Raw genomic sequence first — 25,012 nt, forward strand, 5'->3', positions numbered from 1 at the left:
TAGTTTTGTTACAATCTCCACGGAGGAGGGGGCCTTTACTTTGGCTTATCTTCCTATTTCTAGAACCCATTGTAGTACTGAACAGGAAGAAAGTAAAGACCAAAGGCATCCAGGCTTATATAAGTCCCAAGAGTATTTAAGATGTCAATAGATATAGCAGATAGCTTTCCATTTGATGTCTTTTATCTAAAGCTCTAAACAAAACAGATGATTGAAAGGAGATGACCTACACCTTCACCACACTGATAAGTACATTTATTTGAAGTAAAAAATTTGCAATGCAGGCGTGCTGGTCCTAGCTTGGTGAAAATTTTGACAAGCAGCAGGATTTGAATTCTTCACATGGTTACTGTCATGAGATTTGTTCCTTCCTGGGCCAGTTTGTCTTGATTTCTTTTTGTTGAGGTGATAAAACACTCTGACAAAAGCAACTTTGGGGAGAAGAATTTCGTTTACAATTCAAAACATAGTTCCTCATGTTAAGTAAGTTAAGACAGCAGGAGCTTGAGGTAACTGGTTACACTACATCCATGGAGAGAAAATGAAATGATTCAGCTTTCTTTCCCCACTCCTGTATAATCCAGAATCCCTACCTAGGGAATGGTGCTACCTGAGTGGATGGATCTTCCCATCTCAATTAATGGAATCAACACCCCAACCCTGCACATAACCAGAGGTTCATCTCCCAGGTGATTTTAGGTTTTGTCAAGTTGGCAATTAATACTAACCATCACAAGGTTGTATAAATAAATCTAAAGAAATAGTTCCACTTGGATAAGAATGTCTCCATTGTTTAAGGATTTGTTGAATTCCAAACTCTTGAAAGAATTAAATATGGTGAAAAGCTAATACATATAAAAGAGTAATTTTTCTTCTATATGTTATATGTCATAATGAATTTTTCTCTTAAAAGTTCCTATTATTATTAAATACTATATATTCAAGATATATTAGATTATTATATGAAAACAATTTTGAGTTGTAGGCATTGAGTGCTTCTATAACATTTTGTTTTCAGATCAAGTATTTAAGACTTGGATACTAAAGACTCTCTCTAGTGCTTTGACCACATTATTTCAGGCTCCCCAAACAGAAATGTCCTAGATGTTCTTCTATAAATAATCACTCCCATCTCCTTTCAAGGTTTTGGGTTATGATCAAATACTCAATCCAATAGTGGTACTCCCCAAATGCTTTTTAGAGCTCTATTTCAGTGTGACACAAGTGACCTCAGAAATTCCCTCCAGTGCTGTTCTTCTGGCTTTTGAAAGTATTTTTAAACATTTTCATTTTGAAATGATTGCTAAAATTCTATAAAAAATAGGACAAAGATATATACACATCCTTTACCTAGATTTTTCTAGATAAACCTACAATAATTACAATGATCAAAACTATAAAACTAACATTGGTCCAGTACTGTCGTCTGATCTGCATACCTAACTTGAATGTCACTGATGTCCACAGTCTTGCCTATGTCTAATTCGCTCTACTTGGATCTCAGGCCTCTTTTAGTCTGCCGTAATCTGGAAAGACTGCTCAGCCTCGGTCTTTATGACCTTGACATATTTTGATGCTACTGGCCAATTCTTAAGTGGCTTTCAGTTGGGGGGTTTGTTTTAATGTTCTTCATGATTAAACTTAGGTTATGCAATTATTTTGGCAAAAATACAATACCGGAAGCTCAGTTAGCTTAAGGTACAAAACTTACTTTGTTCCAGAATAGAGATCATGGGAGGTCTAAAAATAAGGAGTCCTTACGTGTGTAAATGAATTCAGCTTAGCCTGCAATAATATACTTTTTATAGTTCAATTATAGCTTGTCTCTTTATCCTCCCCCCCCTTTTTTTGCTTTTATTCCTTCTCAGGAAGACAAAGAGAACTGGCCCAGAGTTCTGAGTTAAGGTATCTAATTCTGACAATTCCTCCTCGATCGCCAAGACAATCCAAGACAGAAAGATGGCACTTTTTCAGGCCAGAATCTAGAAAGGGGAAAGTATGGCTTGACTTTTGAGAATGTGATCTTCAGCAGGAGACAGACATGGTTAAAAGTCTATCACTGACGATGTAATGGATCATAGGAATGTTATGGGACTTTCTGAGCCCCAGTTTCCTCATTTGCAAAATAGAGTTGCTTTGTGGATTCACCGAGGGCAGAGCACATGTCTTTAGAACTGGTTATTTTCCCCCCTTGAGTTTTAAGTATCAGTGAGATATAAGATGAATAATCAATAGCTGGGTGTGGTGATGTGTGTGCAAGGCAGGGATTCATGAGAGAGTGGTGGCTTAGTGTCCTGGGCTGTAGTTTAATATGGTCCTGTAAGCTTTGTTGATGGCCACCTTGTCACTGGTGGTATGTCACTGGCAGCAGGAGACATAACTCACCGTTGCTAGCTGTTCAGCCTGAGGGTTCTTTTTATAGACAGTTATTTGGGTGAAGCCAAGATGTAGTCTAATCTTACAGAAAAGATTTTCAGGATAAGTCAGTATTAAGAAAAAAAATTTTTGTTTGTGTTTTTAAAGGTCAGAAGTGCACACTCGAGGCGGCGGCGGTAGCAGTGGCTGCTCCAGCTGAAGGGCCATCAGCGGTGGAACCAAAGCGACACAGGGTCCAGTTAGGCCCTGCGCCCACGACCACTGACCTTCGCTGACCAGCCGGGCGGCAAGCAGCTGCAGTTCTGCGGAGCCTTTCGCTGCACGGAAGCCACTTCAGAACTCGGCTTCCCGCCAGTCAGGAGAGACTCACCTCCATCTTGATCCCGGGCTCCAGAGATCGGTCAGACTGAGGTACACAAACATAATCCTAGGCCCAACACCGCAGGGGTCTGAGCCAGACGGGCGTTGGCCTGCACCCAGGCCCTGGGCTGTTCGAGTGGCCATCGGGGCGCCAACCCAGCCAGGAGTTTTTTTTGCCCCGGCCTGCGCACGCGCCGCCATTTTGCCTACAGGAGCCAGAGTGCTCGGGAGGGCAGAGACTGCTAACAAGCGTAGCCTGAGGCTAACAAAACGGGGGTCTAGGCCCCAAAAGGCACAGGACTGACCCCAAGAACTGGGCGGCTTGGTGGGCCATCTGTGTGTCAACCCGCCCAGGAGGTTATTAGCACAACAGACTCTCCCGGTGCTTTCGGGGAGCGCGGACGCGCACGCCCGCCATCCGGGTCACCTGGCGGACCCAAATAACAGACATAGCCCTAGGGGAACTTTGCTCGGACCTTGGCCTCCCAGGCATTTGCCTGGACTCAGGGCCCGGGCGACAAGGCTAACCTAGTGTGCGCCAGCACGGTTGGGGAAATCGGCTGCCCAGCGGAGTGAGCGGAACACAGGGGAGGTCACAGCAACATACACCTTCGGAGCTCCCTGGGGGTGCACACGGGTTCCATCTGGCCCACAGACACAATCTGGGGCAAGGCCTCAGGCAGAAGCCCTCAGGTCAACTCTCTCCGCTTCAGATCAGCCTGGGTGGCCGCCACATCTCCAGGTCCCTCAAGAGGCTAGCGGGGGCTTCCGGGCGGCCAGCTGGGAGAAGTCGGTGTGCTCCAATAAATCCTGCGGGCCCCAGCGGGAGCCTTCAGGTGCCTGCTTCGGGATCTGAACAGCCTGGACAACAGCACCCTGTCTACAGGCAGTGCAGAGTGTAAGCTGTGCACCAGAGGCCAACGGGGAAGGGGCAGCTTGCACTGGTGAGTCCAGCACTGACAAGACCAAGTAACACCAGTGAGAGCTAGATGGCAAAAGGCAAACGCAGGAACGTCACTAACAGAAATCAAGGCAATATGGCAACATCTGAACCAAATTCTCCTCTACCAGCAAGTCCTGGATACCCCATCACACCAGTAAAACAAGATTTGGATTTAAAATCACCGGTCATGATGCTGGTACAGGAACACATGAAGGACATTCAGGAGAAAATGGATCAAAAGTTAGAAGCCCTTGCAAGGGAAACACAAAAATCATTGAAAGAAATCCAGGAGAATACAAAAGCCAACAAGGAGGAAATGCAAAAAACACTTAAAGAAATACAGGAGAACTTTGCTCAACAGGCTGAGGTCATGAAAGACGAAACACAAAAATCTCTTAAAGAAATACAGGAGAACTTTGGTCAACAGGCTGAGGTCATGAAAGAAAAAAACACAAAAATCTCTTAAAGAATTACAGGAAAGCACAAACAAGCAAGTGAAGGAGCTAAGCAAAACCATCCAGGATCTAAAAACAGAAGTAGAAACAACTAAGAAAACTCAAAAGGAGACAACTTTGGAGATAGAAAGCCTTGGGAAGAAATCAGGGGACAGAGATGCAAATATCAACAACAGAATACAAGAAATAGAAGAAAGAATCTCAGATGCTGAAGATTCCATAGAAACCATGGACTCAACAGTTAAAGAAAATGCAAAATGCAAAAAGCTTGTAACCCAAAATATCTAGGAAATCCAGGACACAATGAGAAGACCAAACCTAAGGATTATAGGCATAGATGAGAGTGAAGATTTACAACTTAAAGGGCCAGCAAATATCTTCAATAAAATTATGGAAGAAAACTTCTCTAACCTAAAGAGAGAGATGCCCATGAATATACAAGAAGCCTACAGAACTCCAAACAGACTGGACCAGAACAGAAATACTTCCCGTCACATAATAATCAAAACACCAAATGTTCTAAACAAAGAAAGAATATTAAAGGCAGTAAGAGTAAAAGGCCAAGTAACATATAAAGGAAGACCTATCAGAATCACAGCAGACTTTTCACCTGAGACTATGAAGGCTAGAAGGTCCTGGGCAGATCTCATGCAGACTCTAAGAGAACACAAATGCCAACCAAAACTACTATATCCAGCAAAACTCTCAATTACCATAGATGGAGAAACTAAGATATTTCACGACAAAACCAAGTTCACCCAATATCTATCCACAAACACAGCCCTAAAAAGGATAATAGGAGGACAACACCAATACAAGGAGGGAAACTTCACCCTGAAAAAAGCAAGATAGTAACCTTTCATCAAACCCAAAAGAAGTTAAGCAATCAAATTTAAAAAATAACGTCAAAAATGATAGGAAGTAACAATCACTATTCCTTAATATCTCTTAACATCAATGGACTCAATGCCCCAATAAAAAGACACAGACTAACTGACTGGATACGTAAACAGGACCCTACATTTTGCTGCTTACAGGAAACACACCTCAGGGTCAAAGACAAACACTACCTTAGAGTAAAAGGCTGGAAGACAATTTTACAAGCAAATGGTCTCAGGAAACAAGCTGGAGTAGCCATTTTAATATCAGATAAAATTGACTTTCAACCCAAAGTCATCAAAAGAGACTCTGAGGGACACTTTTTGCTGGTCAAAGGAAAAATACAACAACTCTCAATCCTGAACATCTATGTTCCAAATGCAAGGGCACCCTCTTTCATAAAAGAAACTTTATTAAAACTCAAAGCACACATTGCACCTAACACAATAATTGTGGGTGACTTCAACACTGCACTTTCCTCAATGGACCGATCAGGAAAACAGAAACTAAACAAGGACACAATGAAACTAATTGAAGCTTTAGACCATTTAGATTTAACTGATATATATAGAACATTCTATCCTAAAGCAAAAGAATATACCTTTTTTTCAGCACCTCATGGTACCTTCTCCAAAATCGACCATATAATTGGTCACAAGACAGACCTCAACAAATATAAGAAGATAGAACTAATCCCATGCCTCCTATCTGATCACTATGGAATAAAAGTGGTCTTCAATAGCAACAGAAACAACAGAAAACCCACATACACGTGGAAATTGAACAATACTCTACTCAATGATACCTTGGTCAAGGAAGAAATAAAGAAAGAAATTAAAGACTTTTTAGAACACAATGAAAATGAAAACACAACATACCCAAATCTATGGGACACAATGAAAGCAGTGCTAAGAGGAAAACTCATAGCCCTGAGTGCCTCCAAAAAGAAAATGGAGAGAGCATACATTACCAACTTAATGACACACCTGAAAGCCCTAGAACAAAAAGAAGCTATTTCACCCAGGAGGAGTAGAAGGCAGGAAATCATCAAACTCAGGGCTGAAATCAATCAAGTAGAAACAAAGAGAACCATACAAAAAATCAACAAAACCAGGAGCTGGTTCTTTGAGAAAATCAACAAGATAGATAAACCCTTAGCCAGACTGACCAAAGGGCACAGAGAAAGTATCCAAATTAACAAACTTAGAAATGAAAAGTGAGACATAACAACGGAAACTGAGGAAATCCAAAAAATCATCAGATCCTACTACAAGAGCCTGTACTCAACACAACTGGAGAATCTGGAGGAAATGGACAATTTCCTTGACAGATACCAAATACCAAAATTAAATCAGGACCAACTAGACCATCTGAACAGTCCCATAAAGCCTAAAGAAATAGAAGGAGTCATAGAAAGTCTTCCAACCAAAAAAAGCACAGGACCAGATGGTTTCAGTGCAGAATTCTACCAGACCTTCAAAGAAGAGTTAACACCAATACTCTTCAAACTATTCCACAAAATAGAAACAGAAGGAACACTACCCAATTCCTTCTACGAAGCCACAATTACGCTGATACCAAAGCCACACAAAGATCCAACAAAGAAAGAGAACTTCAGACCAATTTCCCTTATGAACATCGATGCAAAAATACTCAATAAAATTCTTGCCAACCGAATCCAAGAACACATCAAAACGATCATCCACCATGATCAAGTAGGCTTTATCCCAGGAATGCAGGGTTGGTTCAATATACGGAAATCCATCAATACAATCCACTACATAAACAAAGAACAAAACCACATGGTCATTTCATTGGATGCTGAAAAAGCATTTGACAAAATTCAGCATCCTTTCATGCTTAAAGTCTTGGAGAGAACAGGAATTCAAGGCCCATACTTAAACATAGTAAAAGCAATATACAGCAAACCGGTAGCCAGCATCAAACTAAACGGAGAGAAACTTGAAGCAATCCCACTGAAATCAGGGACCAGACAAGGCTGCCCCCTTTCTCCTTATCTTTTCAATATTGTACTTGAGGTACTAGCTCGGGCAATTCGACAACATAAGGAGGTCAAAGGGATACAAATTGGAAAGAAGGAAGTCAAACTATCATTATTTGCAGACGACATGATCGTCTACCTAAGTGACCCAAAGAACTCCACTAGAGAGCTCCTACAGCTGATAAACAACTTCAGCAAAGTGGCAGGTTACAAAATCAACTCAAGCAAATCAGTGGCCTTCCTATACTCAAAGGATAAGCAGGCTGAGAAAGAAATTAGGGAAATGACCCCCTTCACAATAGCCACAAACAGTATAAAGTATCTTGGGGTGACTCTTACCAAACATGCGAAAGATCTGTATGACAAGAACTTCAAGACTCTGAAGAAGGAAATGGAAGAAGACCTCAAAAAATGGGAAAACCTCCCATGCTCATGGATCGGTAGAATCAATATAGTTAAAATGGCCATTTTGCCTAAAGCACTATACAGATTCAATGCAATACCCATCAAAATCCCAACTCAATTCTTCACAGAGTTAGAAAGAGCAATTATCAAATTCATCTGGAACAACAAAAAACCCAGGATAGCTAAAACTATTCTCAGCAACAAAAGAAAATCTGGGGGAATCAGTATTCCTGACCTCAAGCAATACTACAGAGCAATAGTGTTAAAAACTGCATGGTATTGGTACAGTGACAGGCAGGAGGATCAATGGAACAGGATTGAAGATCCAGAAATGAACCCACACACCTATGGCCACTTGATCCTCGACAAAGAGGCTGAAAACATCCAATGGAAAAAAGATAGCCTTTTCAACAAATGGTGCTGGTTCAACTGGAGGTCAGCATGCAGAAGAATGCGAATTGATCCATCCTTGTCTCCTTGTACTAAGCTCAAATCCAAATGGATCAAGGACCTCCACATAAAGCCAGACACTCTGAAGCTAATAGAAAAGAAACTGGGGAAGACCCTTGAGGACATCGGTACAGGGAGAAAGTTTCTGAACAGAACACCAATAGCGTATGCTCTAAGAGCAAGAATTGACAAATGGGACCTCATAAGGTTACAGAGTTTCTGTAAGGCAAAGGACACCATCAAGAGGACAGATCGGCAACCAACAAATTGGGAAAAGATCTTCACCAATCCTACATCAGATAGAGGGCTAATATCCAATATATATAAAGAACTCAAGAAGTTAGACTCCAGAAAACCGAACAACCCTATTTAAAAATGGGGTACAGAGTTAAACAAAGAATTCTCACCTGAAGAACTTCGGATGGCGGAGAAGCATCTTAAAAAATGCTCAACTTCATTAGTCATTAGGGAAATGCAAATCAAAACAACCCTAAGATTTCATCTTACACCAGTCAGAATGGCTAAGATTAAAAATTCAGGAGACAGCAGGTGTTGGAGAGGGTGCGGAGAAAGAGGAACACTCCTCCACTGCTGGTGGGGTTGCAAATTGGTACAACCACTCTGGAAAGCAGTCTGGCGGTTCCTCCGAAAACTGGGCACCTCACTTCCAGAAGATCCTGCTATACCACTCCTGGGCATATACCCAGAGGATTCCCCACCATGTAATAAGGATACATGCTCTACTATGTTCATAGCAGCCCTATTTATAATTGCCAGATGCTGGAAAGAACCCAGGTATCCCTCAACAGAAGAGTGGATACAAAAAATGTGGTATATCTACACAATGGAGTACTATTCAGCCATTAGAAACAATGAATTCATGAAATTCTTAGGCAAATGGATGGAGCTAGAAAACATCATACTAAGTGAGGTAACCCAGACTCAAAAGGTGAATCATGGTATGCACTCACTAATAAGTGGTTATTAACCTAGAAAACTGGAATACCCAAAACATAATCCACACATCAAATGAGATACAAGAAGAAAGCAGGAGTGGTCCCTGGTTCTGGAAAGACTCAGTGAAACAGTATTTGGCAAAACCAGAACGGGGAACTGGGAAGGGGTGGGAGGGAGGACAGGGGAAGAGAAGGGGGCTTACGGGACTTTCGGGGAGTGGGGGGGGCTAGAAAAGGGGAAATCATTTGAAATGTAAATAAATTATATCGAATAAAAAAAAGAATGAAAAAAAAAAAAAGAAGTGCACACTCGAGTAGATATGTGTTTCTGTGGAGAGAGTGGCTCTAAGTATCCTAAAATAAAGTATGTAAATACAGTGTGTGTGACTTTTGATGTTATGCTGTTTAAAGTATAGAATCAAAAGATTAAAAATGCTTTGATATACTTACTTTTAGCTAATGATTTTTTCTTTAGTAAATTATAAAGTAGTTCATATAGTATTTCTGTACAGGTTTATAGAAAGGAATGCTAATGGTATGAAAACATGTCAAAAAGGTCAAAGAAATTCTTAGGTCCAGAAGTTATCAGGAGGTCAATGCACATGTTTTGACTGTCAATATGACTCATAAGTGTGTGTGTGTGTGTGTGTGTGTGTGTTTGAGTTCCTTCCTAAACAGGAGTCTGGCCCCTTGTAGACAATTTGGTTAGCTGTGTGAGAGTTCTCGACTTTTAGCAAGTGAGACAGTCACACCAGAGCTACATGGCCTCTTTTCTTTCTTATATTTCTAGTTTTTCCTATCTTTCTACCCTACCTCAAGGATAGTGGTGCACCAGGACAACATAGTTCACAGGCTTCTCAAACGCTGAGTTATGGGCAGCAAGTCACTGCCAAGGATAGTTTCTCATTTTGTGGGGAAATCACCTCCGTTGTTTCTCATTCTGCCATTCATTTAACCCCGGGGCCTCCTTCCTCAGTCCCACTGAGGAATTCTCTCTTCATCCTCCCTGCTCTAGTCTCTCTCTTCTGGACCCTGTTTATCCAATCTTCTCAACACTTCCTTAAGTATATTTTATTTTTAAGTGATTTTTGTTATTTGTGAGTGTATGAATACATGTATGTGAGAGTGTATGAATGTGTGTGTGTGTGTATGTGTGTGTGTATGTGCGAGTATGTATGTGAGTATGTGAATATAAGTGCATGTATATGAGCATGATGGCTACTCCCAGTTGTCAGCGTGACTATAGCTAGAATAAACTACAATCCAGAAATGGAGAGTATACCTATGATCTTGAGGCTGGAAGACACAGGCTTTTAATCCAGATCTTGAAGCATAATGGCCATGAAATGTCTAGGCCCAAGCAAGGTGATATACAACATTAATCTCAGGAGACAGAGGCAAACAGAGTTCTGAGTTCAAAGCCAGCCTGGGACAGAGCAAGTTCCAAGTAAAGAACAGGTTAAGTCCAGTTGTGGTGGACCCACCTTTAATCTAGGGCATGCCTTCTGCTGGAGGCCTACATAAGAACAGTGGAAGAAAGAATGCTGAGTCCTTGATGGTCATGTGGGAGGGATGGTGTGACATGCTTTTCTGTCTCTGGAACAGAGACAGTAGAGAGTGGTCCTCTACAAGTGTTGATGGTTGCTAGACATAAGGCTTAATTGTACATTTTACTTTATGTTCCTCCATGCCAAGGCTAATGACTCAGTGATAATCAGAGATAGCATGAGTCTGGAAGGTGAGAGTGTGTCTAATGTCTCAGCAAAATAGTGGAACACTGTGACCTTCAGGACAGCCCTTAAGGCTGTGGGGAAGAACTTTGAAAACATGTGTTCAAAAATATATTTCTTTATTATGCAAAATATAAAGATGCATAGAGGCAACTGCACAGGAGCCAGCTTGTCAAAAAGACACAAAAGCCTGAGTTCAAGGTCAGCCTGGAAGAGATTGAAGTTAGGTCCAGGGGTAGTCAGAATTGTAAGCTCAGGACAAGATTCTACCCAACTAAGTTTATTCTTTGTGCTTACAAAGGCAGGCAGATCTCTGAATTCATTTGCAATGTTGAAAACTGCATTTGCTGTCTTTTTCTAAGAATCAGGGGGCTAAAATTAGGGAATGCTGATTTATGGATAATCAAAGGGGAATCTGGAGTAAATGATTGAATTGATATGTAAATGAAAGACAGTGGTCTGCATGAGATGAGCTAGGAGAAAGCAATAACAGTTCTCTTTTTAGAATTTTTCCTAGCAAGATGAGCTGTCTGGAGATCTCTGGAGAACAAACACACAGCTCTTTTAGAATTTTTTCTAGCAGCTACCCAGACAGACCTGCTTAGAGAGTGAACACAGCTCTTTTTCTAGAAAATCCTAAATTTTTTTTCTAGCAGTTTTTCTGACTATGGTCAGAAAACTCATGAGCTGACCAGAGAACTTTTAGTATTTGTAGCGTATGAGAGAGCTGAAAGCTATCTCTAGCAGAAAGCTATCTTGAGCAGACTACAGAGCCAATTGTTATCTACAAAAAGTTGTCCAAGGAGCCATCTCAAGCAGACTAGAAGGCTGTCAGCTTGTGCCCATGATTAGAGTTCCAGTCATTCTTTTTACTGCTCCCAAGCACCCCTTCCTCAGAGTCCTCCTCCAAGCCAAGGCTGGCTCTTGGCAAAGGAAGTCTTTCTTCTTTGCTTGCTTGTACTTCTTGCATATGTTGGACCCTACTGCTTAAGGATTCCAGCTTATACAGAAGGTCAGCAGAAACACCTAGCCTCATGGGACTGAGCAACTGCTAGTTTCTTGGACTTCCCATTCATAGCTGCCCATTGTTGAGTTAGTTGGACTGTAGACTGTAAGTCATTCTATTAATTTCTCTCAATATATTCCATAACTTCTGTGACTCTACAGAACCCTGACTAATACAGTGAGCATATGAGTGTGTGTGCATCTGAATGTGTGTGTGTGCATGCGAATGTGTGTGTGCACGTGCCAGTAGGGGTGCTTCATCATTTGTGTGGAGGTCTCTGCTTCTGCTCTTGGTATCTGGCTTATATGTCAAATGCTTATGTTGATGGCCTGAATCTGTGTTTCCCAGGCTGCCCTGACTTTTGCCTCTTTTCCTAGCTTCTCTAGGTCTTTTCTGGGTTTAACCAAACCCAGAGGAAGAACAGGCAAAGTGAAGTTTCTTCAGTGTGAAGTTGTGGTATTAGTGCAGAACATAAGAGTTTCATAACCAAATTAGCTTTACAGCAAGGAACCGGGCGGGTGTAGTTGGGAGGTGAAGATGCAAACTTGAACATTGGCAGTTTGCAGTCTCCAGTAACTCATCCGGGTTCTTCACAGGGGATCCTTGCTCTCCACTTTCTCTGTAATGGGCACACAGGGAGAGAATCTCTCTCTCTCTATGGTAGGAAGCTTAATCCCATGGAAAAACATGTCTTAAATATTTTAGTATTTCTGAAAGCAAAAACCTCCTAATCAAGGTGTTTATATGAAAGTTATGCTGGACTTGCAGAAACAAAATGAGAAAGATTGTCAATGCAGGGTATTCCAAGCTTATGAAATCTCATTTGGTATCCAAACTGGAGAGCTCAGGCGCATCCTGTAAACTGGACAGTGTTTTCCTCTGTGGACTGTGAGCCAGAATAGTAGGCAATTGAGGCTCAGGAGGAGGGTTTAGTTGTTTTTAAATGCACAGGGGCCTTATTTATTTCAGAATATGACTTAATAGATTTTTATTTCCTTAAAATATGCATTATATCACCTCCCCTAGTCCCTGGTAATCACTACATTGTCCTTGGCTTCTGTGAATTTGGGTACTTTAGACGCTTCATGGAAGCAGGGGCTTCAAGGTTCATTTATGTTGTTGGGTAAGGCAGGGTTCCCTTCTTAAAAGACTGAATAGAATTGAATTGCACTTATATATTGTATTTTCTCTATCCATTTACATGTCAGTGTACATTTAGCCTGGTTCTCCATCTTGGCTGTTATGAATGATGATGTAATGAACAAGGGAATGCCAGTATCTCTTTGAGATCCTGTTCTTAATACCTTGGATAAATTTTCATAAGTGGGATTGGTTAATCATACAGTAATACAAGTTTTCATATTTAGAGGAATTATCCTACTACCTTCTATAATAGATAGATGACTTTACATTCCTTCCAATAATACATGACTCTAGACTCTAATTTTTCCATGTCCTAGGCAATTCTCATCATTAGTTATATATATAAATATATGCCATCCCAGCAAGTATAAGGTGCTATCTCAGAATGGTTCCTGTCTTTGATACTAAAGGAAGGAAATGACAGACCACCTCCCTTGCTGATTATGGAGAAGATAGGGTGGGGCTGCTGTTTCCTAAGCCTCACATCAAAGCATTACTCCTAGAATCATAGTGATTCCCACACTTCACATTCTAAAAGGCTCTGCACATATTTGCAGACACATAAAAAAATCTTTTATATAACGGTCAGGATGAAAATAGGAGCTGTTTTTTTAATTTGTACCACACAATTTAAAAGAAACTCTTTAATATTCTATTCAACTACTTCTTCCCCCTTTCTCTTTCTTGCTGGTTTTGAAAAGTAAAAGCAGCCATAAATATGCAGAATGTGGAGAGCTGACTTTTCCGATATCTAATAAAAACCTTGGGGAGTAATTGAAATAACTTGGTGTGGGCAAGTCAGGTTACACGCTGCATAATATCAAAAGAAAGTGCACAGCAAGGAAAAGCTTCAGAAAATAGGAAGAGGAGCTGGAGAATAAAAGCAGGACAATAGATAACAGGTAACTATGGGAAACTAAAAATATCCTCTTAGAATTCCATTCTTAGAAGATCTGATGAGACTTGTATTCAGAGAAGCAATAATTCGAGACAAGGTGAACATTTGTATAATTCTGAGGAATGCAAACTGAAGGAAGAGAAATCTCCCCCCTCTCGAGCTTCTACCCACTGCACAGACAAAAGCTGGGACTTTGCATGGACTCAACGTGCACTTCTTTGTGACGAGTCTCTCCTCCTACCTCCCTTTGCCTTTTGCTGTGTACAGCCTGGATTTTGAAGGAGTGCACATAGTCAAGCCAGCAGAGCACAGAGGACTGGCTAGCCTTGGTCGCTTGGTCTTTGGAGCATCTTACTCTGGTCATAATGAGTTTGTCAAAAGATTGCCAGACTTTTGGGTGGGAAAGCGATATTGAAATATTTTGGTCTTGAGATAGATAGAAATGTTGACTCTGAAGTCACACGCAAGGAAAACAATTACATCATGCATGTCTGAAGAGTCAGACTACTCATCACCTTGCCTTAATCGTATACATTTATCCGATTACTCTTTCTAGACTCAATTTATATATATATGAAACATTTTAGAACAGTAGAATTTGAGGGAAGAAAGAAAGCAACCAAACAACATATTATGATGAGCCTTGGGTTTGTCCTACTAATCTTTCTTCTTAGATGTAGCTCTTCCCCATTTCCTTTTAAAAATATGGTAAAAATTGAACTATAATATCCAATTTATGGTCTAATTTTTATTAGTCTATATTTTATCTTTCCTGTTTTTAAAAACAGACTCTTAGTCCTAATGGCCTAGAGCTGCATAATATTCCACAAAATGAGCTTCTGTTGTTTCTCCAGTCTTTATTAGAAGATAGCATTGGGGGCTCTTTGAGTCTCTCACAACAGCAGGGAAGTGAGGTAAGGAGCTTGTATCTGTGGGAATTCACAAGCAAGTCCCTTGTGCATTGTTTACTCTCGATTAGGTGTGTCCACACATAGAGCAAGGCTAACCCCTCCCTGTAGATCACTGAAGATCACAGGCAGGAAGGAGGCCTGACCTTTTATTGGTGTCTTAGTAGAATTACACAGGGTGGGCAGAAGTTTTTGTCATGAAACCTTCTATTTCTGTGGTATGGGCAAGGCTGTTGACCTGTCCATGTCTCCTTTCTCTAAGTTGCAGCAATGTGAAAAGCCTCATATTTTTCTCATTCTGAGAAATATGTTTTAACATACTGAGTAATTGAGTTGGGTGCTGTAGTTAATGTATATATTAGAAGTTTTATTTGCCATTTTTTCCATAGCATTTCCAGAGTGACTGAAATCAATATATCTTAGCTCTGAGAAAATACAATAATACTTGCTGACAATGTTTATTGTATCCAGAATTAATGGAAATATGCATAAAGGTACATACTTAAAGTGAAATATGTTTCTCAACACTTGGTGGGAGTTCAGTAAATGCCAGCTACTATTAAACAATTAAGACACCTTTGTCATTCTTAGAGGAGCAGGGCATTCATTCTATGTAGAGTACTTATTTTAAGAAATATGGTATTTTTAGATAACACATTTAGTTAAAACCCATACTTTTTGGACAAGTTCTGCACATTTTTAGTCAGTAAGAGATGTAACTCTTGGCATTAGCCAGGCAGTGATTTACTAAGCAGGGGTTTTATGAACCTCTTAAACCAGTATGGTGGGCAGACTCACAAGAGTAAAGTTTAAAACTCTGACCTCTGAAGAAATTTGAGAGAATTCTCTACTCGACTGAGTAGAGCTTTTGCAGTGACCTTAGTTTGCCTTTGTTTAACTAAGGCTCATTCAGATAATGCTTCTTGAGCTGTCAATCTTTGCATTTGGCTGAGAATTACTAGAACCTTTTTCACTATTGGGTGACTGATCTGGCTTCCATATTCTTTTTGTCTGCATACTCTTCTTCTGTTTATAAATGTCTGGAAGGCCAGAAGATTGTGCTCAGAATGTGTAGTGCTGTTGGAAGGGAGACTTCACTGTATTCTGGTTGTCTAATGCTAATTTTTGCAGTAATTCCCAAATAAAGTCAATTATTACAGGTGAACGCATAAGTGAGAGGCTACTCACCATTTTTTGAGATACTCTGGTAGTCTCTGTGGTTGCAATGGTTTCTCTTTCTCAAATAATGGTAAATGGATTTTTCTTCAATTCTGAAACAAATACATAAGTATATATTTAATAGCAAGATAATTCAATGTTGACATTAAAAGAAAGATGTTTCTGTGATGCTTTTTGAAATGCAGTAAAAATGAACTCAGCATACCCAGGCTTTACTGACACAGTTTTTTAATGCTGTGAATGTATTGTTGGGTGGATTGTGACACAAGGCACATCCATATAGGAAGGTTGCTATTGCAATCCAAGTTTTGCTTTTGTATAGGTCCCTGCAAAGTCACATCTTTCTAATCTTTCTACTTGCTGCAATCTTTTCAGCAACCACTCATCTTTACTGTTCTCTTATTTGCAAGTGGAAGGCATTCCCTTTGGCTGCTGTGAGGCTGTGGAAGATGCTTTCATTTTGGGGTATGCTCTCTTCTGTACACGTGTGTGTTACAGAGCTTGAAGAAGCACATGCGTTCTTATGGAACGATGACTCCATTTCCTGCTTCTCTGTGCCTAGGCTGTCTGACTAATCCTTGGATAATGCAATTGAACTAGAAGTGTGAAGTGGCATTTCTAGTAATGTTTATTAGGGAACACTCTGAAAGCAACACCTATTCTTTCTTTCTTAATTCCCTACCTGTATTCTGCTGCCTAATCCAGAATAGGAATGCTACTGTTTGGACAGTGTAGTCAAATATCCACCTTAGAAAGGCATAAGTTAGAGGAACCTGGATTCCTGAGGAGACTGGGTATAGTAGAACTTCAATACTAGTCCTAAATTGCATGTCTCTGAGCTTTTCTGTGCAAAAAAAAAAGCAAACTCAAATTTTATCTTATTCAAGCCATTTATTAAATCTCTTCCAGTTGGAACTGAATCTAATATTAATGGACACATAACTTGGAGACAATTCTGACACCAGTATTGTGTTATAATTATAGAAAAATTAAGCTAATTTCTTGGCTCCCTTTTGTACTATCTTTGATTTTCTATTTTATTTTCCCAAGATTTTAATTTAATTTGACTGTAATTTCATGTTTTGCTGCCTGTATTTTTATAGACTTCCTAAAATCCTTTTTGAAACAAGACTATATATAAACTAATGAATGATAATTTAACTCATAAATATTCCATTACTCTTAAAATTTACATTTTCATAAATTTGTATTTAATATCCTTGCATACAATCATTCTTTTTTCCAAGCATTAATTATGAAAATTAAGTTTATTGGATTACAGTACTTGGTAACTGTCTCAAATAATTCAGAAAGGTAACTATGGATCATGTTTGGGTTCTCAGGATGTATTGAAAGTAGCATGCAGGAAGAGCTACAATCAATATTTCTTGAACTATTCAAAAGAAGAAGAGGAGGAGGAAAAGGAAAAAGAAAATAGAAAAAAATTAGAAAGAATACTCTCAGATTCTTATGAAACCAGTCTCATGCTAATATTAAAACCATGTAAAGAGACTACCCTGTCACTCCCAACAAAACCTCTCAAAACTACAGGACAGCATCTCTAGTGAACATTGATTCAGCAATGCTCAATAGAAACTTGTAATACAAACATAATGTCGAAAAAATTATCCATTACAAACAAGATTGCTTTATCCTGGAGATGCAGGGATGGTTCAACATATGAAAGTCAATAAATGCAATAAACCCCAAGATGAATGGAAAGACAACAGCCACATGATTATCAAAATAACTGTAGAGGGGCTGGAGAGATGGCTCAGCGGTTAAGAGCACTGACTGCTCTTCTGAAGGTCTTGAGTTCAAATCCCAGCAACCACATGGTGGCTCGCAACCATCTGTAATGAGATCTGGCGCCCTCTCTTGGAGTGTCTGAAGACAGCAACAGTGTACATTTAATAAATAAATCTTTAAAAGCAAAACAAAACAAAAAAAACCCAAAAAAACCCAAAATAACAAAATAGCTGTAGAAAAGTCCTTTGACAAAAATTCAACATATGTTCATTCTTTTTTTAAAATTTGGTATATTTTTTATTTACATTTCAAATGATTTCTCCTTTTCTAGACCCCCCCACTCCCCGAAAGTCCCATCAGCCCCCCTCCCTCCCCCTGTTTTCCCACCCAACCCTTCCCACTTCCCTGTTCTGGTTTTGCCCTATACTGCTTCACTGAGTCTTTCCAGAACAAGGAGCCACTCCTCCGTTCTTCTTGTACCTCATTTGATGTGTGGATGGAGCTGGAGAACATCATACTAAGTGAGGTAACCCAGACTCAAAAGATGAATCATGATATGCACTCACTAATAAGTGGATATTAACCTAGAAAACTGGAATACCAAAAACATATGTTCATTCTAAAATTCTAGAAAGAGTAGGACTGGAAGGAATAGATCTCACCATAATAAGATATATCACAAAAATCCCTAAATGAAACACAGGAGAACATGGATCAACAGGTAGAAGCCCTTAAAGAGGAAACACAAAAATTCCTTAAAGAAATTCAGGAAAAAAGAAACAAACAAGTGAAGGAACTGAACAAAACTATCCAGGATCTAAACTTGGAAATAGAATCAATGAAGAAATCACAAAGTGAGGCATCTCTGAAAATACAAAACCTTGGAAAGAATTCAGGAGTCATAGATGCAAACATCAACAACAGAATACAAGAAATAGAAGAAAGACTCTTCTATCTATGCATCTATGACTCCTGAATGGATGGTGAAGATTCCATAGAAATCATTCACTCAACTGCCAAAGAAAATTCAAAATGCAAAAAGCTTGTAATCCAAAACATCCAGGAACTCCAGGACACAATGAGAAGACCAAACCTAAGGATTTTAGGAATAGAAGAAAGCGAGGATTTACATCTTAAAGGCCCAATAAATATCTTCAACAAAATTATAGAAGAAAACTTCCCTAACCTAAAGAAAGAGATGCCCATGAACATACAGGAAGCCTACAGAACTCCAAACAGATTGGACCAGAGCAGAAATTCCTCACGTTACGTAATAATCAAACATCAAATGCACTAAACAAATAAAGAATATTAAAAGCAGTGAGGGAAAAAGGTCAAGTAACATATAAAGGCAGACCTCTCACCCTTCACAATAGTCCCAAATAATATTTCATACCTAGGTGTGGCCCTGACGAAGCAAGTGAAGGGTCTATATGACAAGAACTTTAAGCCTCTGAAGAAAGAAATTGAAGAAAGTCTCAGAAGATGAAAAGATCTCCCATGTTCATGGATTGGCAGGATCAATATAGTAAAAATCGCCATCTTACCGAAAGCAATCTACAGGTTCAATGCAATCCCCATCAAAATTCCAAATCAATTCTTCATATATCTAGAAAGAGCAATTCTCAAATTCATCTGGAATAACAAAAAACCCAGGAGAGCAAAAACTATTCTCCACAACAAAAGATATTCTGGGGGAATCACCATCCCTGACCTCAAGCTCTACTACAGACTGATAGTGATAAAAATTGTTTGGTATTGGTATGCAGACAGGCAGGAAGATCAATGAAATAGGATTTAAGACCCAGAAAAGCACCCACACATGTACAGTCACTTGATATTTGACAAAGAAGCTAAAAACATCCAGTGGAAAAAAAGGCAGCACTTTAAACAAATAGTGCTGGAGGTCTGCATGCAGAAAAATGCAAATCAACCCATTCTTATCTCCTTGTACAAAGCTCAAGTCCAAGTGGATCAAAGATCTACACATAAAATCAGACACACTGAAGATTATAGAGGAGAAAGTAGGGACAAACCTTGAACACATGGGCACAGGGGAAAAGTTTCTGAACAGAACACCAATGGCTTATGCTCTAAGAACAAGAATCGACAAATGGGACCTCATAAAATTGCAAACCTTCTATAAGGCAAAGGACATAGTCAATAGGACAAAATGGCAGCCAACAAATTGGGAAAAGATCTTTACTAACCCTATATCCTATAGAGGGCTTATATCCAATGTATACAAAGAACTCAAGAAGTTAGTCTCCAAAGAATCCAATAACCCTATTAAAAATGGGGTACAGAGCTAAACAGGGAATTCTCAACTGAGGAAACTCAAATGGCTCTAAAGCACCTAAAGAAATGTTCAGCATCCTTAGTTATCAGGGAAATTCAAATCAAAACAACACTGAGATTCCACCTTACACCAGTCAGAATGGATAAGATAAAAAACTTAGGGGACAGCAGATGCTGGAGAGGATGTGGGGAAAGAGGAACATTTCTCCATTGTTGGTGGGATTGCAAGCTGGTAAAACCATTCTGGAAATCAGTTTGGCATTTCCTTAGAAAATTAGACATAGTACTACCTGTGGATCCAGCTATACCGCTCCTGGGCATATACCCAGAAGGTACTCCTTTATGTAATAAGGACACATGATCCACTATGTTCATAGCTGCCTTATTTATAATAGCCAGAAGCTGGAAAGAACACAGATGTCCCTCAACAGAGGAATGGATACAGAAACGGTGGTATATATACACAATGGAGAACTATTCAGGTATTATAATCAATGAATTCATGAAATTCTTAGACAAATGGTTGGAAGTAGAAAGTGTCATCCTGAGCGAGAAAACCCAGGCACAAAAGAATGCACATGGTATGCACTCACTAATAAGCGGATGCTAGTCCAAAAGCTCAAAATAAACAAGTTACAATTCACCCAGCACAGGAAGCTCAAGAAGGAGGTCTTAAGTGAGGATGCTATGGTTCCTCTGAGAAAGGGAACATAATACTCACAGGAGCACTAAGGGAGACAATGTGTGAAGCAGAGACTGAAGTAAAGGCCACCCAGAGACTGCCTTACCTGGGGATTCATCCTATAAACAGTCAGATAACTCCGACACTAGAAGCATGTACCAAAGGAGCATTCCATGGCTGTCTCTAGAGGGGCCCTGCCAGAGCCTTACAAATACAGAGGCAGAAACTAGCAACCAACTATTGGACTGGGCTTGGGGTCTGCAACAGAGGATCTGGAGGGTGGTCCAGAGGAGCTGAAGGGGTTTATAGCCCCATGGAAAGAACAGTGACTTCGGACACCCAGACACACAAAGCCTCCCAGGGACTGAACCATCAACCAAGGGATACACATGGTTCCAGTCCAAACTGTGGCAGAGGAATGCCTTGTTGGGCATCAGTGGGATAAGTGGTCTTTGGTCAGGTGGGGGCTCAATAGAGGCCCCACAAAGGGAAATCAATGGGGGTGGGGGTGACAGTGTGTCAGGTAGAGGGGCATATATGTGGAGGGAGGGGGTGGGAGAAGGGGTTGGGAATCTTTGGAGAGGGGGCTTTTGGGAGGGGGGAAATTGGGAAGGGTTTTGCCATTGGCAATGTAAATGAAGAAGAAACTCAGTATATCAAAAAAAGATATATATGTGAAACCTACAGCCAGCTTTTTCTTTAATGGTGGAAACTTGAAACAATCCCACTGAAATCAGAAAAGAGACAGGGCTGTCAATTATTCTAGTCCCTTTCAATATTGTGTTTGAAGCTCTAGCTAGAACAAAAGGAGGAGCGAAGAAAATCCAAGGAATGTAAATAAGAGAAGTCAAACTATTGCTATTTGCAGATTACATATTATTTATTCCTAAGAGATTGTCAAAATTCTACCAGAAAGCTTCTATAAAATGATACACAATTTCTTTAATACAACAGGTCACAGAATCAACTTGCACAAATCAATAACTTTCTATTCCAATAATAAACCTTCAGAGAAGGAGAACATAGACACACTCTTTTTTTTGGTAGCAGAATAGTTAGTTTATTCGTCTTTGTTCACATGTTGTTCAACTGTGAACCCTGGCTTTTGCTTATACGCCCATTAAACAGAGTCATGTGCACTCAGAACACATCCTAAAGTAGAATTACACTAAAGTACCAAGGATTCCCTATATAACTGAGAATGCCTGCTTAGATGAGAATTATCAAACAAGTTACACCATCTTGTTTCATGTACAATTGGTTTTGGCATAAGACCCAAACATGAAATGACTGAAATAATGTGGCTACATAAAACATCCACTAATATATTGCAGGAATATCTCTAATAACACAACTAAACTGTGAGGTTAAAAAAATTTGGATATTAATAACAACAAGCATATATATATATATATATGTATAACACTTTAATTCAGAAGAAGATACACACACATATGTTATATATATGATATATATCATTTCAACCTTATTATAAATACAATATATAATTATTCTCATTATTTCACAATTTCATACATATATGTATTCAATGTACTATGATCTTCTCTCCTCTCTATCATCCTCTCTTATTTTTAATTTTTATTTAATTTTTTTATTTTCAACACAATATATATTTTTCTACCAATCATAAAAAATGATAGACATATTATTAAATGAACATAAAAAGATAAAGTCTTTTTGTTTGTTTGGTTTGATTTTGGTAGTAGAGCTTAAAGTCTTGACTCTTATTGTGGTACAAATCCAAAATAAGGACAATCTGTAGACATTGGAGTTTGGTGTAGTAATAAGGCTCTAATTCAATGTCCTCACATCACCAAAGGATTTTACTGCCATAGTAGCTAAGCTAAAAGTTGACAGTTCTGCTGCACCAAGGAATGAATTGCAGGCACAATTAATTTGGATACAGATTTCCTGCTATGAACAAAGCTATTTGATTTGAATGATTGTGGTCATTCTCAGCCCACAGGGAACAGGTTACATTCATATAAGAAATGCTGTGTGTATTAAGATGGTCTATCCATGAAGTCATTCATCGACTGTTTGAATGAACAATGGTTCTGCTTGTAGGGCAGCACAGGCATTAGGTGAGGGTAAGATTCTGGTTCATTGGCTGTGATGATTTTGAAAAGTGTTCATCTCAGAAAAAAAGTAACTCATAAGGTCACTTTCTTCAAAATTGATACAATAATTATAAATATCAAGCAAAACATTCAGTCTCATACTCTGTTTTTCTCTTACAAGAAAGCTCCCAAATTAATTGTATACATTTCTTTTGGTTGTATAAATAATTTTGAAATATGTAAGCTGTTCTGAAAAATAGTATTGTATAAGAACATCAAATATACAATCCTACTAATAAAGAGGCTGAGATAGGCACCAGGGAGCTGGGAGACTCCATAGCCTTCTGTGCACAGCCCGACTGGGAGAGAGTGATCTCCCAACAGTGCTTTCACTTCTGAGTGCAGAGATGAGATCTCCACCTTTGCTCTGGAGGGCAACAGTTAGGAGCACACAGGGCCTAAGAGCAGTGGAACAGCTGGGATAGAAGTCTTCCTGTCGCCATTTGTACCAGGGAGCCAGGAGACTCCACAGCCTTCTGTGTACAACCCGCCAGGAGAGAGAGATCTCCCAGCAATTCTTTCACTTCTGAGCTTAAGAAGAGTAAGGACACAGCTTATAGCCCCACAGGAGGAATAAACTCCAGTCAGAGACAACAATACCAACTAGCACCAGAGATAACCAGATGGCAAAAGGCAAGCACAAGAACCCTACCAACAGAAACCAAGGCCACATGGCAATATCAGAACCCAGTTTTCCCACCACAGCAAGTCCCAGATACCCCAACACACTGGAAAAGCAAGAGTTGGATTTAAAATCGTATCTCATGATGCTGATGGAGGGCTTCAAGAAAGATGTAAATAACTCCCTTAAAGAAATACAGGAGAACATCGGTCAACATGTAAAAGCCCTTTAAAGGAAACACAAAAATCCCTTAAAGAAATACAGGAGATCAAGGGTCAACAGGCAGAAGCCCTTAAAAAAGAAACACAAAAATCCCTTAAAATATGACAGGAAAACACAGACAATCAAGTGAAGGAACTGAATAAAACCATCCAAGATCTAAAAGTGGAAGTAGAAACAATAAAGAAATCGCAAAGTGAGAAATCTCTGGAGATAGAAAACCTTGGAAAGAATTCAGGAGTCAAGAGGCAAACATTAACAACAGAATACAAGAGATAGAAGAAAGAACCTCAGGTGCTCAAGAAGCCATAGAAAACATTGACTCTACAGTCAAAGAAAATGCAAAATGCTTAAAGCTGGTAACCCAAAACATCCAGGAATTCCAGGACACAATGAGAAGACCAAACCTAAGGATTATAGGTATAGACGAGAGCGAAGATTTCCAACTTAAAGGCCAATGAATATCTTCAACAAAATTATAGAAGAAAACTTTCCCAACCTAGAGAAAGAGATGCCCATGAACATACAAGAAGCCTTCAGAACTCCTAACAGACTGGGCCAGATCAGAAAGTCCTCACCGCATATAATAATCAAAACACCAAATTCACTAAACATAGAAAGACTATTAAAAGCAGTAAGGTAAAAAGGGCAAGTAACTTATAAAGGCAGATCTATCAGAATCACACCAGACTCCTCACCAGAGACGATGAAAGCTAGAAGATCCTGGGCATATCTTATACAGACCCTAAGAGAACACAAATGCGAGCCAAGACTGTACACAGCAAAACTCTCAATCATCATAGATGGAGAAACCAAGACATTCCATGATAAAACCAATTTTACACAATATCTGTCCACAAATCCAGCCCTACAATGGATAATAGATGAAAAATGCCAACACAAGGAGGGAAACTACACCCTAGAAAAAGCAAGAATGTAAGTTTCTTCCAACGAACCCAAAAGAAGATACCCACCCAAACATAAAAATAACATCAAAAATAACAGGAAGCAACAATCACTGTTCCTTAATAACTCCTAACAACAATGGACTCAACTCTCCAATAAAAAAACATAGACTAACAGAAATGTTTCTAATTCCACCTTCAATTAATTTAGAGTTTTTATATCTATCATTTTGTTCATTTCCTTCACTTGCTTATGTTTTCTATAATTCTTTAAGGAATTTTTGTTTCCTCTTTGCTGTCTTCTACCTGTTTATCATTGTTTTCCTGTAATTCTTTTTTTCTTTTTTTATTCGATATATTTTTTATTTACATTTCAAATAATTTCCCCTTTTCTGGCCCCCCACTCCCTGAAAGTCACATAAGCCCCTTTCCCTCTCCCTGTTCTCCCACCCAACACTTTCTACTTCCCTGTTCTGATTTTGCCTTATATTGCTATACTGTCTTTCCAGAACCAGGGGTCACTCCTCCATTCTTCTTGTACCTCATTTGATGTGTGGATTATGTTTTGGGCATTCCAGTTTTCCAGGCTAATATCCACTTATTAGTGAGTGCATACTATGATTGATCTTTTGAGACTGGGTTACCTCACTTAGTATGATGTTCTCCAGCTCCATCCATTTGCCTAAGAATTTCATGAATTCATTGT

The 25,012-nt window shown here is 39.4% G+C and overlaps 1 protein-coding gene across 3 annotated transcripts in view; it reads right to left on the reverse strand.

Annotated features, from left to right (window-relative positions):
* Aoah (acyloxyacyl hydrolase) overlaps nt 1–25,012 on the reverse strand; it is a 237,576-nt gene that overhangs the window by 36,937 nt on the left and 175,627 nt on the right. For all 3 annotated transcript variants that reach the window (XM_052156295.1, XM_052156293.1, XM_052156294.1), the window contains exon 13: nt 15,700–15,782. In XM_052156295.1, the coding sequence (XP_052012255.1) occupies nt 15,700–15,782 (83 nt within the window). The remainder of the gene's footprint in view (nt 1–15,699; nt 15,783–25,012) is intronic.

Source organism: Apodemus sylvaticus, chromosome 14, assembly GCF_947179515.1.
Source record: "Apodemus sylvaticus chromosome 14, mApoSyl1.1, whole genome shotgun sequence".
Lineage (NCBI taxonomy): Eukaryota > Metazoa > Chordata > Mammalia > Rodentia > Muridae > Apodemus > Apodemus sylvaticus.